Below are 16,736 nucleotides of genomic sequence, written 5' to 3' on the forward strand. Positions count from 1 at the left end.
GAACAACATGTCTGTCATACAGCTGAGACTGATGCTGAGGGAACCAGTGGACTGCTTTCAGAATTACAGTAACGGTGTACTGTATCCCAGACTGTGTTTGAGTCATTTTATAAGTAAGATGGAGGATTGTGGGTAATTAGCCCTGCAACATAAGCATAAGCAAGTACATGAACATGAAGACACCAGTCTGTGTAGGAACTGCATTCTAACGGGTATATGCACAGGAGGCTAAGAGTGGAATAGGCGCAAGCTGTTGGCGTTTTGTTTCGTATTGAAAGCTGCTTTCTTGCTCCCCCCCTCTCGTCAGACGGAACACACCTTACAAAACTCTGGAGCCCGTCAAGCCCCCCCAGGTTCCCAATGACTACATGACCAGCCCCGCCCGCCTGGGTAGCCAGCATAGCCCGGGCCGCACCGCCTCCCTCAACCAGAGACCCCGAACTCACAGGTAAGACGCCCAGAGCTCACAGGTGAGACACCAGGAGCTCACAGGTGAGACACCAGGAGCTCACAGGCGAGACACCAGGAGCTCACAGGCGAGACACCAGGAGCTCACAGGCGAGAGTCACGACTCAAAGGTAGCACGCCCAGATCTCGCAGGTAAGACGACAGGAACTTCAAGTCAAGAAATACATCACATACAACTCACAGGAATAGAGCCGTCACTCACAGGTGAGACGCCAGGAGTTCACAGTTGAGTCATAACTCTGAGGTAACACACCCAGAACTCGCAGGTGAGAGAGTCGTTACTCACAGGAGAGAGAGCCAGAACACACAGGTTAGAGAACTAGAGGCTAGCCTGAAAGAACTCATAGGCTGCAATGCCAGAACTCACATATAAGAGATGTCAGATTCACAGGGAGGAGAGGCAGTCCCCACAGGTGAGACAGTCTGAACACCATCAGCGCATGTCCTGAGGCTGTGGACCTGATCTGATTAGCAGGCTCCCGCATCCAGCGCAACTCCCAGTGCTGTTCAGGTTTGGTTATCATCTCGGAAAGCAGAGTTCCACCAGGTCTTCAAACCCACAACCTTTCAGTCACCTGTCCACTGCTGCGCAGTGCTGTCTGATTGGAGTCCTGCTGGCAGTTTCCACACTGTGATTGAGCCTCATGGGGCTCATGGCAGAACCAGTGTGCCGTGTGTCTGAACTCTGACTAAGCTTAAAAAAAAAAAAAAAAAGCGACGGGACCGTGTTTTTAGCATTCAGAAGTGCAGCAGCTGTTGCAGTGCCTCTGAGCGTCGTATCAGTTGTTTTAGTACATCCTGTATCCGGGGGTTAGTCGGAGTATGCGTCCTCTGATCACTGTTGACGCCACGAGCCAGCCCCGGCCTCATTGAACACGCTGCTCGAACCCAGTACCGGGACTCCAAGTGGCTGACCTGAAAAAGGCCAGTACGTCACCAAAGCAGCCCCTCTCCGTCAAACCCTGACCACCTCTCTCTGATGAGAAGCTTCTCCTGGGAAATCGCACTTTAAACTGCAGGGTTTAAAGGCCAAAAGGGTGAAGGTCGATGCAGCTCCACAGCCTAAAAAAAGGGGAGGGGGTGGGGGGGGAGACCCCTTTCATACACTGGAAATCCCTCACTACGGGCGAAACGCAAAAGCAATGCGAGAGACGCTTTCATGCAAGAGATGATTGATAGAAGCTGCTTCATTAGTTGAGAAGGCTTTAATGCTGACCGCGATGGCCATAAATATTATATCAGCTCTCATTTTTTCCAGTCCCGCTGAAACTGCAGCGATCTGGCCCGCGGGCTTGCTGCTTCCTCAAGAGGCAGGTCCACACTGAGGTGAAGCAGGTTGGGACTTCAAGCTAGACTGAGACTACCTCTGAATTTAATGAACAGCTGCTTTGTGTCCAAGGTGCTGTCAGCTACATTCATTTGCTGCTTTGGTTTTTTTTAAGCAGTAAAAGGTACTGTATGTCTTTCCTGTCCTGTGTTTCCTTTCTTTCACTTATGCCTGCATACACTGAGGCTACCTCAGAGAGCCAGGCGCGGCTCTGCCTGCCTGCGATTGGCTCAGGAGCTGGCGTCATTGACGACGCCGCAGACACTGAGCGGTAATGACCGTGCTCTGTGAGGGGATGGGTTCCGACAGGCAGGGTGTCCTGATCGTAGATTAGCGCTGTCAGCCCACCTGTTGGTTAGTCAGTCACATTCGACACGCTGTTGTCTGAGTGACTGCAGTGGGGGACTTTATGCTTTACCACTCAGTCCTGTGTGGCAATACAGTAAAGGTAACATGGTGTGTCTGTTTCTCTGTTTCGCCGTTCGGCTGACGCTTGGAGCGCCATGTTGGCGGCAGTGTAGCGTAGTGGTTAAGGAGCAGGACTCGTAACCGAAAGGTTGCCGGTTCGATTTCGCACGGCGGTACTGCTGCTGTACCCTTGCGCAACGTACTTAACCCAGAATTACCGCAGTAAATATCCAGCTGTATAAATGAATAAAATTGAGAAAAACCTGTAGTTGATGTAAGTCGCTGTGGATAAGAGCATCTGCTGAATTGCTGTAACGTAATGTTGTGCCGGCAGCCTGCCTGCAAGGTACGAGCTGTGGTGCTCGGTGACGTCACTCTACCCGCTTCACCGACTGCGTCTAAAGATCAGCAGCAGCGCAGCTCCGGAACGCATAGCCGTTCCCTCAGTAGACGTCAGCATAGCACGGCTCAGCCTGTTTCATTTGATTCTCATCTCTGTCTCATCTCCGTCTCCGTCTGCCGGAGCCGTGGGCTAAGGGGCGGTGGGTGCGGGGCACGCGTGCGGTGTCACCGTGCTCTCCGCTCTGCATCCCGGCGCTTCTGATGACAGTGCGCTATTCCTCCGCCTCCTTCACCCCCCCCCCCCCTATTGAATATTTGCTTCTCAGGCAGATTCTGCTCCTGGTTATTTTTTTTGTTTTCCCCGGCCCTCCTGTTATGTTGGTTTTCAGTCCGCGGTGCGCGCGAAACTGCTGCCATATTGAGAATCTCCCGCAGAAGAGTCGGGTGGAGGCTCAGCTGCTGCAGTGTCCATGAGGGTAGCAAGATAAGCAGCCTCCTGTCGGAGATACGGTGCACACAAGGAAACAAGCAAGGTCGAAGGCTGCTTTAAGTGTTATTACTGTTGTTATTACTATTGCGAGTCATTAGCGCAGATGATCGCAGTGAGTGTCTTCAGTGAAAGGCTGGTTTTTAATTCACCTTCTGCCTTCTTGCCTCTGTGTCCATATAGACAGGGCTGACTGTGTTGTCTGTCTTGCAAGCACCTTTTTTAATTTGGTGTCATCAGTGAATGCAGGAAACCTGGTTAATGTCCCAGCCACACTTTTTAATATCACATTCTTTCCCCTCCTACCCCTTCTACCCCCCTCTGTATGTTTCTAGCTGAAATGTCACACCCCTCCGACTTGCCACTGTGACACAGTAGCTAAGGGCTAGAGGCTGAAAGGTTGCGGGTTCGATCCCTTTGTGTGGCAGTGTGGGTTGTTCCCATGACCAAGGTGCAGTACTTTATCTATACAAAAGCAATTTGGGTACACAAATGCTCAAGATGTAGCACATATTCCACAGAATGCATTTTGGATTAGGGCGGCTGCTAAGAAGATAAACTACACAAACTAGACTAATTCATTGATATGATTATTATTGTTAGTAGCAGTAGCAATAAGTAAAAGTAACGGTATAGACTGTCTCCCTGTGCATACAGTCTGCAAAAGCACATTAGCATGAATGTAACGGATGGTGTCCGTCCGTCCTTTCACAGTACCGATCCTTCAGTGAAGCGTCCCCCTGTTTGCTCAGACTGCTGGGAGCTCTTTGTTTATAAGCCTAATCCATTGCCGTCCCGGGGTCTCCATATTAAGGAAGGGAGCTGTTTTGTTTTGCTTGGCGGAGCCGTGTAAATGAGAGTTTCTGGTGGGTGCGGGAGCGCCTATGGACTCCCGTTTGTTTGTCAGTACGCCTGGCTTCTCGCCCCGCTGTTTGATTCCCTCTAATTGGATCTTTTGAGATGAGGGAATCTAAAAAAAAAAAAAAAAAAAAGGGAAGGTCCTCCAGGCAGCAGGTGGAAGGCGTTTCACTGCAGAGTGCTTACAGTGGCAGCGCCCCCTGCTGGCCGGTCCGTGCATGGCTGGAGGGGCGCGAAACCAGGGGCTGACCGGGGATGGAGTGTGTCAGTGATGTGCTCTGTGTGTGTTTATGTGTGTTTATATATGTGTGTGTGTGTGTGTGTGTGGATAGAGTGTGTCAATGATGTGCTGATGTGTGGTATTTGGTTGTGTGTGTGTGTGTGCGTGTGTGCGCATATGTGCATATGGGGGTGCCTGTGATCTGTGACATCACTCACTCTCTCTCTCTCTCTCTCTCTCTCTCTCTCTCTCTCTCTCTCTCTCTCTCTCCCTCCCTCCCTCTGTCTCTCTCTTTCCCTCTCTCTCTTTCCCTCTCTCTCTCTCTCTCTCTCTCTCTCTCTTTCCCTCTCTCTTTCCCTCTCTCTTTCCCTCTCTCTGTCTCTCTCTCTCCCCCCCGTGTCTCCACAGCGGCAGCAGTGGGGGCAGCGGCAGCAGGGAGAACAGCGGCAGCAGCAGCATCGGCATTCCCATCGCAGTGCCTACACCCTCCCCTCCCACCATGCCACCAGGTGAGGCCCGCGGCCCCGCCCCTCTCCACCTCTCCCCGCGTCAGTCAGGGCGGGCAGCTCTCCCTATAAGACCACGTTTCTTTCAGTCCCCCACACATGACAGTCTCCTGATCGTCACACGCGGTCTGTCGCCTACATGTATGGGATGTCGTGTCTGTCAGGCTTATATGGAGATACCGAATTTACAGTTCGACCGTGTTCTCCTATCATTGTGATAAGGGGAATCGCGTGACAGGAGGTTTGACGGACTCAGCCGTGTGTGTGACACTTGGCTCTGCGTAGCGGCTCCACAGTAGCTGAGCTGTTAAATATGTCAGGGGTGTTGAAGTGCTCAAAGCAGGGTATGGCTGCCGGATCAGGGGTCGGAGCTGCATGCAGAAGGATGTCTCTGAAGCCTGCGGTGAGCACGAGGATGCCCTGGCAGAATTCGGAGGCTGGGTTGGGGTGGAACGGGGCGGTGTGAGGGAGGAGGGGGGTATTCGGGGGTGGCTAGCCTCAGAACAAAGCCTGTATTTACCAGAGGTGGACACCCCGGCTTCAGAAAGTAAAAAATCCTACCATGTATTTGTTCTAGCCATTCACTAAACAAGGCGCTTTCACTAATTAGCTCCTCTACCTGGCTGAAGAGTTGTGCTAATTAAATTCAGATGGTGTAGCGCATAGGTGGAACAAATACGTGGCAGGACTTTTACTTTCTGAAGCCGGCGTTGTCCACCTCTGGTATTTACCAGGTGGAGATCATTCACATGCGCCGTGTTCAGGGGACAGCGCCTTGTGTTAACCGCTGTCTCCCTGCAGGAAACAGGGGAGCTTTGGGAAAGGAAGAACATGCACACCTGCCAGAGAAGTACCTCTTCCCTCTCTGACGTCTTCCTTTAATGGCTGACTGCCTTGTAAAATATGCATAATTTATTCCTGCGTTACATATTAACTGCATATGCCCTACATTCGCATACGCTGCTTAAGGCGTTTGTAGTGGCTCCCGACACGTTTGGTTAGATTGAAAAGAGGTTATCTATGGTAGACTGGCTTGGAGATGTGCGGATTTGTTAGAGAAAATAAAGATGAGGACGATCAAGGAAGACCAACCCCCGAAGACCAACTAAAGGTGGAAGACCATGTTAAGAGGGCTGGTAGTGAAGACCAGGTAAAGGTAGAGTCAGAAGGCTGTGATGAGGGGTGTGGTCATGTCAGCTGTCTCGGAGGCAGTGGTGCGCCCACCTCTGGCACAGACCTGTTACAGGACAGGGTCTCTGCGTTGGAACACGGCAGTCTCAGAGAACGGGTCACTATAGCAACGCTCAGCAAGCTTGCGCATAATCTGTGTTTTCCGTGTTTGTGTGTAAGTATACATAACCTTGTTTGTGTGTATATATAGTGTGTGTGTGTGGGCAGGTGATGTTCACATTACGATGGGACTGCTCATATTCAGATGTGATGAAAACTGATGTCTTCCCAGCAGGTGCTGACCTGAATGTTGCATTGCTGTCAGCTGGCGTGTGTGTGTGTGTGTGTGCGTGTGCGCGTGTGTGTGTGTGTGTCAGCCTGTGTATGTAAGAGTGCCTGTGTGTGCGTCTTTCTGTGAGAGAATTAGCTTGTGTGTGTATGAGTGTGTGTTTGTGTGTGTGTATGTTAGAGCATGTGAGAGAGAGAGTGTGTGTGGTTGCGCATGTGTAATGTGGTTGTGTGCGTGTGCATGTGCGTAATATGGTTGTGTGCGTGTGCGTGATGTGGTCATCAGATTCGGCGGTGCTCTTTAACATGGGGCTGACTCTCCTCTTCTGCCCCGGCTGTTCCAGCGCCGCCCATGTCCGCTCCCCCGGGAGCCCCTCCACCTCCTCCCCCCCCCTCCTCCTCCACCCCCGCTCCCCGGCCAGGGCCCCCCCATGCCAGCGTCTGCGATAGGTGAGACCCCCACCCCCACCTCCCCCCCACGCCTGCACGTGGACCGCGTGGGACGATGGCCTGACGCACCTGGCTTGCTTGTCTGTCTGCCAGTCTTGATTCCTCTCAGAAAAAAAAGGGGGGTTTGCGAAATCATGGCTCTCACAGGTGGACGGGATCTCCAGCACTGTCTCTGTTCTCCCCTGTCATCCTGTCGCTCCCTGCCTGGAGGAAGCCTCAAACAGCCCGCCTCAGACCCGTCAAAGCTCCCTGACAACACCCAGTGCAACTCCGCTGTTCTCAGGGACCAATGGGGAAGCACCATGGCTCAGATTATAGCAGCTTGTCGAAAGAAGCCATTGATTTTTCTTTATTCCCTAAGTTACATTACATTATTGCCATATTGCAGAACGACATTTAGGTTACAATTTTCACGTTATCAGTTTGTACAGCTGGGTATCAGCAGGGAATCGAACCAGCAACCTTTCAGTTCAGAGCCCAGCTCCTTCCCACTATGCCACACTGCTGTCCCCTCTAGACTATCAGGCGATATATGTTTAAATTAAGCCTGTGGATTGACCTCATGTTTCCACTGGACACACCTTTGAGCGTGCTCAGTGTGTCATGAGACGGATCGTGAGAACAGCGAGAGGCGGCTGTCAGTGGAGGAGTCACTGTGTGCTTGATTTGAGGCTTCTGCATAGGCTTCCTTTAAATTGTAAGGCCTCTGCCCAGTCCCACTGCAGTTCCCTCAATGCCGTGCAAGCTGGCCGTCATTTCTTGCACAGCGCACCGCCTTAACGGCACCTCAACCCCAGTGAGGCTGTGCAAGAAAACGGAATGAAGGAAGACTTGCTTTAGCTCGTCCCTCGAAGGCAAAGCTGCTTACGGTTTGGATTGAGCAGAGGCCCGCAAAACTGTCAAATGTGAAGGTGATCAGCCGCATCACATCATGCGAACACGCCCGCAGTTGTGTTTGGTGGCGGTTCGGCCCATTCTCGGATCGGCTTGCGTCGGTGTCATGGACATGAATCGCGTCCGGGCTGTGTCTCTCTGTGTCGGGCTTGGCAAAGCATGAGGGGTGAGCATTTGAGTGCGACCGACTCAAATCGTCTGTCACGTCTTTTCCCTTTCCCTCGTTTCCCTTCTCCAGCTGTGTCCATGTGTTTGGGTTTTTTTCTTTCTTTCTGTGTCACATCGCTGAGGTGTTCATGAAAGTCGAGGCTGCACATTTTGTGGTGTGAAAAGTGTTTCATCTTTAATGACTTGCTTTTTCATTCACAGCCCCATTAATCACCAGCTTGCAGTGTGTGGTGGACTCTCACGCTGCTGTGTGGGGTGGTGATGGGTGGGTCGGGGGGGGGGGGGGGGGGCAGTGGGTTGGGGGTTTGAAGGATGAGGGTTGCATGAAAAACTATAGCAGTTGAAATGATCTGAGGGATTTTTTTCTGTTCCTCTGAGATCGGAGTTCAGTAAGTTCCACCCTTCAAAAATCTCCAAATGCACTGAATTCCCTGAAGGCCTGCTGATACAGCCCCACGTAAACAGGAAATGCTTCTACCAGGGAAAAAAGGCGCCGGAAAAACTGATCCCTGATCAGCCTCTCAGGAGGCTTGGCGTCTTTCAGATGCTGCTCTTGGCCTTTGAGGAGCAGCATGCTGTCCTTTTTAAAGTTGGACTACAGAGGGCCAAAGCTTTACACTTTATCTGATGCTTGATATGTATCGCATACTTGCAGCTAGTGTGTGGACACGGTCCCGAAATCTAAAACAAAAAAAAAACTGCAGAAAAATGTACCCTTGAATTTGTACAGACTAGAGTGTGGTTCTGTGGTACATCAGATGTATCACCGAGAAGAGGAGAAGACCTGGTTGTGTAGAATACGCGTTTCAGAACCACCTTCTGTGCTTTGGAAAATATCCCATACACATCACTCAACGTATCGAATTATGTCTGGATAGGAATTCTCCTTCACTTTCGCTTTTCACAACCTGTTGATCCACATCCAAAGTGGATCTGCTTTATTAGTAATGTCTACTCCTGCTGATTATTTTTACAGGTTAGAGATGTTTACTGTATAACGACCCCAGGTAATGTTCTGTCTTTTGTCCTGCCTATACAGTGGCAAAAAGGAGCTTTCTCTGCTCCAAGACCAGTGCGGCTGAAGTGTGAGGGCTGACAGGGTTGAGAGAACGCCGTGACTTTGGGCCTGGCGCAGAGGTGTCAGTGACCCGGTGTGAAATTCAAACAGAGCAAACACAAGGAGAAGCCACAGAAGTGTCACATCTGACGCTTCACATAGTGTTCTAAACCTAAAAATGGTGGCTGTTTCTCACAGTCCCAAAACCACAGGTTCTACTCTAACACTTTGCTTAAGATGGCTGTTAACAATTTGTTGTCAGTCCAGAAGTGTGTAGCACATGTGAATTGAGTGCCCGTGGCTTTCTGAAATGGTAGGAGAGAAATCGTCAAGCCATGCAACAGAAGTCAACCAAAACGGTCAAAACCACTGACTGTGATAGATTGCAAAACGTTCTTTAATATTTCAAAGAATATCTCCCCTGAACACCAGTCTGATAGATGCACACACTCTGTTGGCCCATATAGGCGTTAGATGTTTTCATGGAGCAAGCTTTTCTGAAGCCGCATAAATGAGCCGTTTAGGACTGCAGCTGTATTGTGAAAGACTCTGATCTGGTACACTAGCCGCAGGTGACCCGCCACCCGGAGCAGTAACAGGTGCAGGCCCTGCGTTTCTTCTCAGACCTGCGGTGCTGCATTCATCGCCCGCCGATGTCGTGCAAGCTGCAAAGGATTGCTCGCAGCGATGGCGCAAACGAAGCCTGCGTGTTAACACCCAGTGTGGAAACGGGCCTCTCAGCCGTTGCGACACAATCGGGAGAACTTCGGCCGCTCTCTCGTCTGTGTGAACGCTGAAGGGTGTGTTTGCCGTTGCCTTGTGAAATCGCCCCACCCCGTAAGACCGGTTGGACCAATCCCTGCGTTTCAAAACAGCAAGGGGGCCTCTAATTAAGGGGAACCGCGGAAAGAATTGCTCAAACTCCAGCTATAACACGGTCAGCACGCCAGTGAAAAAGGTTCAGCCCAAGAACAGCCCAAACACAAACTGCACACGCAGTGAATGAAGGCCCACCTTAACCTGGATTGACACCCCTGCTGCAAACGTGGACTTCCTTTCTTTTTTCCTTTCACCTGTGTGTCAGGGTGGGATTCTGGGGCAGGTGCATGTGTGCTTTAATGTGTGGTCATGTGATTCAGGCACACCCCTCCTGTTAAACGGGGGCGTGGCCTATGCAGCCGAAGGAGGTGAGGGGTCGAGTGTGAGTGACTGCATCCCTCCGTGTGTGTGACGTGCTGTGGTCATCGCCAGCGCCTTTGCTCCCTGGTCAGGTGGCCTTAGTCCTGCATCTTCCATCTGCTGCAGTGGTGTAACGGGATGCCTGCCCTCCCTGTCTCTTCCCCTCCCTGCCCCCATACCTTTTGCCCCTCTCCTAATTCTCTGTGGTGGATCCTGATTCTGTTGGGTTGAGATTGCTTTGGGTTTTCTGCCAGTAACTGGGTGTTGCTCATTTTCCCCTCTGGCTTCTCTCTCTCTCTCTCTCTCTCTCTCTTTCTGTTTCCTTCTCTCTCCCTTTCTTCCTCTGTCCTTTTTTTCGGTGCTTGCAGCAGTGGCCCAGGGGCCCGGCCCAGGCCCCGTTCCCATGTCCCAGTTCGGCACGATATCCCGGCAGATGTCCCGGCACAACTCCGCCACCTCCTCCGTCTCCACAGCGTCGGCCACGGGGACGTACCGCCGCGCCCCCTCCGTCACATCCCAGTTCACCGCTCAGCAGCCGCACATTAACGGCGGCCCCCCCGTGTACCCCCAGAACTCAAGTAAGGCTCCCCCTGTCCGCTTGTCTGTCCGTCACACCTGGCAGCCAATCACGCGGGGCCAGTACATGGCTCTACCCACTTTAGTTCACAGCTTCACCAGTGTGCAGCACCCTATTGCCTCTTCCTGTTACAGGAAGGAAATGGATACCAGCCCACATATGAGCTGTGTGAATCATACACAGGCTTGGTATGTCTGTCTGTTTGACAGCAGGGACACTCTCACGAAGCATGTCACACCACAATGAATGCCCACCATTTCTTTCTTTCTTTTTTTTTTTTTTTTCTTGTTTTTGGTTAAGAAGAAGGATCAAACTCAGACTGCTGGTTTTGGTATTGGTTCTGTTGTCAGCTCACACACTTGGGGACAGCGGGTGTGAAAGTGACAAATGAGCGGCCTGGCCTGTTTGAAGGGCGGGAGAATCTGTCGTCTAAGCCCTATTGGATTCTCCTCACAGGAAAAAGTGCAGTTCAAGGCTTTTCTATCCCGCGGAGAGCATTTCCTACTTTTTTTTTTTTTTGCTGTCTTTTCCATAAAGCCAGGTCGTCCTTGGATTTGGAGGAAGACGCTATGCAGGCAGTCAATACCGGCAAATTAAATAACGGTGCAGATTTTGCCCTGAAAGGCTGTGGGGGGGGTTGGGGAGCGGTGGGGGTGCCTGTCGTCCCTGTCGTCCCTGTCATCCCTGTCTGGCCCCCCCCGTGCGGTCTGACATCTCCATCTCGAGCCGCAGCCTCGCAAGGTGAAACGCTGCGCAGGTGTGCTCGTTTGAAGCCGGCGGTTATTTTTAGTTCGCGTGCGCTTTTGAGAGACCGGCCTTTGGAGAAACGCGACGTGGAGCTGACAGGACAGACGTCCTGCTTGGCCACCTCGCTTACGGGAGGGATGAAAGCCGCAGAGCCGTCAGAACCGGGAGATTTGTGATTTACGATTCAAATGAGGCTCGGCCGCTGCGGATTGCGATTTCTCCACCTTAGCCGCAAGCCGTCGGCGTGAAATCTCGCCGTCAGACGTTGATGGGCGCTAGAATAGGGGTGCTGCGTTCGCCTTATGAATGAAGAAATCTGGCCTCTTTGAGATGTTCCGGGAAAGAGGAGGCGCAGTCTGTGATCTGGGAATACTAAGGAAGTACTCCCCCTTCCCATCATTCATAAATTCAGGACACAATACCGCTAATGCTGAGTGGTCCTGTTCCGAATATTTGATGAATGTTCTCTTAAACAGCGACTCACTTCCAGTGGTAGGTAATTTCGGCGCGCTATGCTAAGTTAAGCCTGCTCGCAGTATACAGGTTCAGTGAGCGTGGCTGAGCATTGCTTAGCATTAAACATGGCTCGCAACAGAAGAAGAAAAATGCAATTGAAGAAGAGGAAGAAGAATAAGAAGAAGAAATAATTTCTATAGGCCCTTTCATTTTTATACACCTGACAAACGTCTGGGTATTCTCCATGGTCAGGACAGGGATGGGCAGGTATGTGATTCTGTTGTGATGAAGGCAGTAGTTTTGGAGTAGATAAGGCATAACCTGCTGACCTGGAGCTATGCGTAGTGATGGTGAGAGGTTTTAAGGATATACACAGCGCCCCCTCTGTCTCCATTTAGACACTGCACCCCTCCACCCCCACTCTTATCAGAACCGGGCTATGAAAGAACCACAGTGCAGGCAGTAATCTTTCAGCAGTAATCCTTATCCAAGTAAAGTCCGATAATTGTCTCAAACCCTCCTTGAGAACACTGGGAAATACAGCCTCTGGGGCTTTTTTATTTTTCCAAACTTGGCCGAGTAAAGCTTCAGTGCAAAGCAGGTACTGTTTCTTGTACTTCTGCTTAATTTATTGGATTGGATGTGTTTGTAGTGATTGGCTTAGCAGATGGAACATAAGTCACTAGCCAATACACTGCATCTTACTTTAACGCCTCAGCAAAAGGAAGATCATGGCTGTAGACTCACACATCACTGTTAATGTTAACATGGCCATGATACTTAGACTTGTATGACTGGCCAGGTGGTATTTCAGAACTGGCCCCACTTCCCACCCCTCACAGAGCCTGTCTATCAAGCAGACCTGGGTGTGATTGTGACATCACTGTCTTGAGCTGACTGGACCAATGAAACAATGTGAATTAAAGGGGTGTTTTCTCTCAGGGTAGAAGACAAAGCCCTTAAGACTACAGACCACTTAAAAATGTTAGGTTTTGAATTTTTCTGCCACAGAGTAGGAAAACATTCTCACCACCAACTGCCAGTTCTCCAAGGCAGTACACCAAAATGTTAAAATCACGCTTATTTAAAAATGCATGACTGTAGAACACATAACAGCAGAATGTTCTAGAACCAACACACAAAATTCACACATTTGGCCAGAGGTATAACTAGACTCTTTGGACTGCGGTTGTTGTGAAGTTTTTTTTTTTTCCATACCACTTTATCCTTTTCAAAACATTGTCACCAAACACCAATAACCCCCCACGTGGTGCTAGGCAGTCATTGGGGGGAGTGGGGGGGGGGGGATCTGGGGGCCCCCACTGTTTCTCTCACACTGAGCCTTCTGTTCCGCTGTGACTGACATCTACCTCTGTTTGTCTCCTGTCTCCACCATTCCTCCACCTGCCCTCTTTCTTTTTCTTTTTATTTATTTTTTTCTTCTGTTATTATTTTTGTGGCCGGCCACCCAGTGTCTATCGCCCCCCCTCCTCCCCCCATGCCCCAGTTGACTCCACAGATACCCCTCACGGGCTTTGTTGCCAGGGTGCAGGAGAACAGTAAGTCCGCAGCAGCGCCACCTAGCTGTCGCAGAGAGAAGCATGCCTCACTCACGCCGCATGTTGTGCCGTGCTCCTGTATGTCTAGTCCAATAGAAATAGCCCCCGTAAAAGTCCTATTAGTCTGTTTTTGTTTGTTTTGTTTTTTTTTTTTTAGCAGTTTTCTGTAACTACTCCGATAGTACTCCTGCCTAGGGCGGCAGTGTAGCATAGTGGTAAGGAGCAGGGCTCATAACCGGAAGGTTGCTGGTTCAGTGCCCTACTGGTGCACTACTGCCGTACCCTTGGGCAAAGCACGCAACCCAGAATTGCCTCAGTAAATATCCAGCTGTATAAATGGATTGGATACCTATGTGATTAATAATATAATAATATAATAAAATAATAATGTAATGTAGTCGCAGCTCCGTTGCTGCACACTGACAGACTCAGCCGTGGAGCTGAAACACATTTGGACGCAAGCTCGCTCTCAGGCATCAGCCAAGTCAGGAGAAGGAAAAAAACGGAAGGGGAAAACCGGAGGCTGATCAGCACACGCAGCAGAGCCTCACACGCACGGCGTGCGAGTGTGTGCGTGCGTGAATCCCTCAGCTCTCGGCGCCAGGGATCGTCGGTGTACTTGCGCGCGATCCCGTGCCGTTCGCACAACATTTGGAATAACCGGCCGCGTCTGAGCGCGTGCTCCCTCTTCCGAGGCAGTAATCCTACCGCGTTCTCTCATTGATCTCCCCTATGGTAGAGGCAGACTGCGGGAGTCGAGAAGGCTTTCCTCTGTAGGAAACCGCTTCGCTCAGCTCCGAGACGGCTCAATGCCTGGGTGCCATCTGCGCTCAGAGGCGGGCTTCTTGGTCTCTGTCTCTGTACAGAGCTCCGGGATTTTAAACAAAAGCAAAACGCTGTGGCAGTATTGTGGGAGACAATGAATCTGTAGACATACAGTTATAAAACCGTTCGTCATCTGCATATTTTTCCCTGTCACTTCATTAATAGCCTTCTTGTACTCGTCATAATCCAATTTTCTGGGGAACCAGAAATCAGGTAGTCACACATGAACTAATGTGTCTGAATGGTGTAATAGGTGAGGAAATAGTGGAATAGTACTGTATAGAATTCTGTGATGTGTTCAACTCAATTAAAATTATTCCTAATACAGGAAGTAGAGGACTAAAAATGGGTTAAATATCGGGCTGTTTTGTCTGACAGAAAGAGGAATGGTTCTGGATATTGAATGGTTAATATCCCTGCTGTTCAGAGGTGCAGGTTTCTGTAGTGGAGATGCCCTCTGCTGCCCCCTGCTGGTACGTACTGCAGCAGCGCCAAGCAGCTCAGGGACCAGACTGTGGAGAACAGAGATGTGTGTGCTTTTACACCACTGAAAGAATCTGACCTGTATTAGTTTTCTGCCAGTTTAATGAAAATCATTGTGTTGCCTGCACAATTGCAGAGAAAAGTGAGGTACAGCAAAGGTATCTTGTTTTTTTTTTTTTTTTTTTTAAAGGAGCCCCTTTAAATTTTCCTTTTTTCCTGAACCAGTGATCTCGAGGAACACGAAAAGTTGACCAATGGCACGCAGGCTCGCTGTGTTGCCAGGGACTGTGAGACGAACTAACCAGCATGTGCCTGAAACACACACAGCCTCACCTGCTGCTTCCCTGCCTGCGGCTGCATGATCCGTGGACAGAGAGCTGCCATGCATGCGCAGCCAGTGTACTGTGTCAGAGCAGTTACCCGCCCCGGTCCCCAGGTGAGAAGGGGCGGGGGCGGGAGCTGGGTCTCTCGACTCTAAAACCTCTTCCTCTCTGCGTACCCCCCCCCACCTTCATTCCAGTCGCGGACACGACTGCCCCCCCTCCCCCGCCTCCCCCTGACGATGTCCCGATGTTCGACGACTCTCCGCCCCCTCCCCCGCCCCCGCCGGTGGACTACGAGGATGAGGAGGCGGCCGTGGTGCACTACAGCGACCCCTACGCCGACGGCGACCCTCAGTGGGCTCCCAAGACTTACATCGAAAAAGGTAACCCCCTGAGTACTACTGCTTCTGACCTGCCCTAGTACAACAGACCACAGTACTGGGGTGTTAACCACAGTGCACTTTGACCTGAAATAACATAAATAAACGCTGAAATTCTGTAGTGGCTTTTCAGCAATTTTAGCCAAACGCATGATGTTGAAGGCAGATCTCAGTGCAGTTAGATTGAATCCCGGCCCTCAGCCTGGCTGGAGAAATGCATGCCCTTTGAGTTTAAGTATGAACATATGCATTGCTCATGTATGGATGGTGCTGTCCTTGTTTGTGCGATATTTCATGTTATTATGGATGCCCTTTGTGCTTGGCTTTTGGATATGAGCATCTGCTGGATGTCAACACTGTAAATGTAACGTTAAATGTAACGTTAAATGTAACGTTAAATGTCCTCACATCTGGTGCGTTGCTCTGGATAGGAGCATCTGCGAAGTGACAAAATGTAAATGGAAGTTTCTTTATTGCACAAACTCAGCAATCATTTTAGGTAACAGTAAAGTTCTACAAAAACCCTAAAGAAAGAATAAAAAACGTACAATAAATTTAAAAGCAGAAAAAACTTCAATGAGATGATATAATGAATAATATGACAGATAACCCACGACTCAAGAGACGATCAGCAGCACAGTTCCTTGAGCATTGGATTCTCATAGTCCCCTCTGCCTCTGTTAGGAAAAATGCAGACTTGTGTCCTGAGCCGCAGTTGTGCTGCGCAGCGGGCCTGTGGGCCTGCAGCCTGCGCATCCATTCATTGAAAACGAATGGGCTTCTAAGTGAAACGCAGTCCGGCATTGCAGAGGCTGCGCAGAGGAAAAAAAAAAGTGTTTCTGCAGCTCATGTTGAATCGGCCAGTAATCCTCCTCCTCCTCCTCCCCCTTCTTCCTCAGTGGTGGCCATATACGACTACAGCAAGGACAAGGACGACGAGCTGACCTTCATGGAGGGCGCCATCATCTACATCATCAAGAAGAACGACGACGGCTGGTTCGAGGGCGTGTGCAACGGTGTGACTGGCCTTTTCCCGGGGAACTACGTGGAGTCCATCATGCACTATGCCGATTGAAGGGACCACTGTCATTGTCATTCCTAGGCTGCAAAGAAAGAAAGAAAAAAAAAAAAAAAACAAATCTGGCCTATACAGCAGAGATAAGTGCATTAGGATATGACAGAATGTTTGTTCCTTATTGAATTGCAATTTAAAAAAAAAAAAAGAGAAATATCTATTTACTATGTTATTTTTTTGTTGTGGGCAGATTGGGGGAATTATAAGGTGTTACTAAGATGAAAATACAATGATGTGGTTGTCGCTGCAACATACTTATTTCAGACAGTTGTCCTACGACTTCATTGTACATAGTGTGAGCTGCTGCCAGTAGGTTGTCGGTTAGTGTTTTTCCTGTTAACGTCAATCACAGTATCCTGACCAGTCAACGCCGCAGGTGAACATGTTAATGTAGGGACTGTTTTTGTTATGAATCAGGTTTTTAAATCGTGCCATTTTTTCCTTCCTCGCCTTCTCAAGGGGACAAAAAAGACCAATTACTTCATTCTG

General features: G+C 50.1%; 1 protein-coding gene across 1 annotated transcript in view; it reads left to right on the forward strand.

Moving 5' to 3' along the window:
• Positions 1–16,665, forward strand: part of abi1a (abl-interactor 1a) — a 55,024-nt gene extending 38,359 nt beyond the window's left edge. Inside the window, 8 exon segments of the mRNA XM_036520993.1 lie at positions 308–448; positions 4,519–4,619; positions 6,419–6,461; positions 6,463–6,524; positions 10,191–10,400; positions 13,075–13,161; positions 14,990–15,175; positions 16,072–16,665. Coding sequence (XP_036376886.1) covers positions 308–448; positions 4,519–4,619; positions 6,419–6,461; positions 6,463–6,524; positions 10,191–10,400; positions 13,075–13,161; positions 14,990–15,175; positions 16,072–16,247 — 1,006 coding nt within the window. The 3' untranslated portion in view covers positions 16,248–16,665.
• Positions 16,666–16,736: the final 71 nt, after the last annotated feature.

Source organism: Megalops cyprinoides, chromosome 2 (assembly GCF_013368585.1).
Source record: "Megalops cyprinoides isolate fMegCyp1 chromosome 2, fMegCyp1.pri, whole genome shotgun sequence".
NCBI classification, from domain to species: domain Eukaryota; kingdom Metazoa; phylum Chordata; class Actinopteri; order Elopiformes; family Megalopidae; genus Megalops; species Megalops cyprinoides.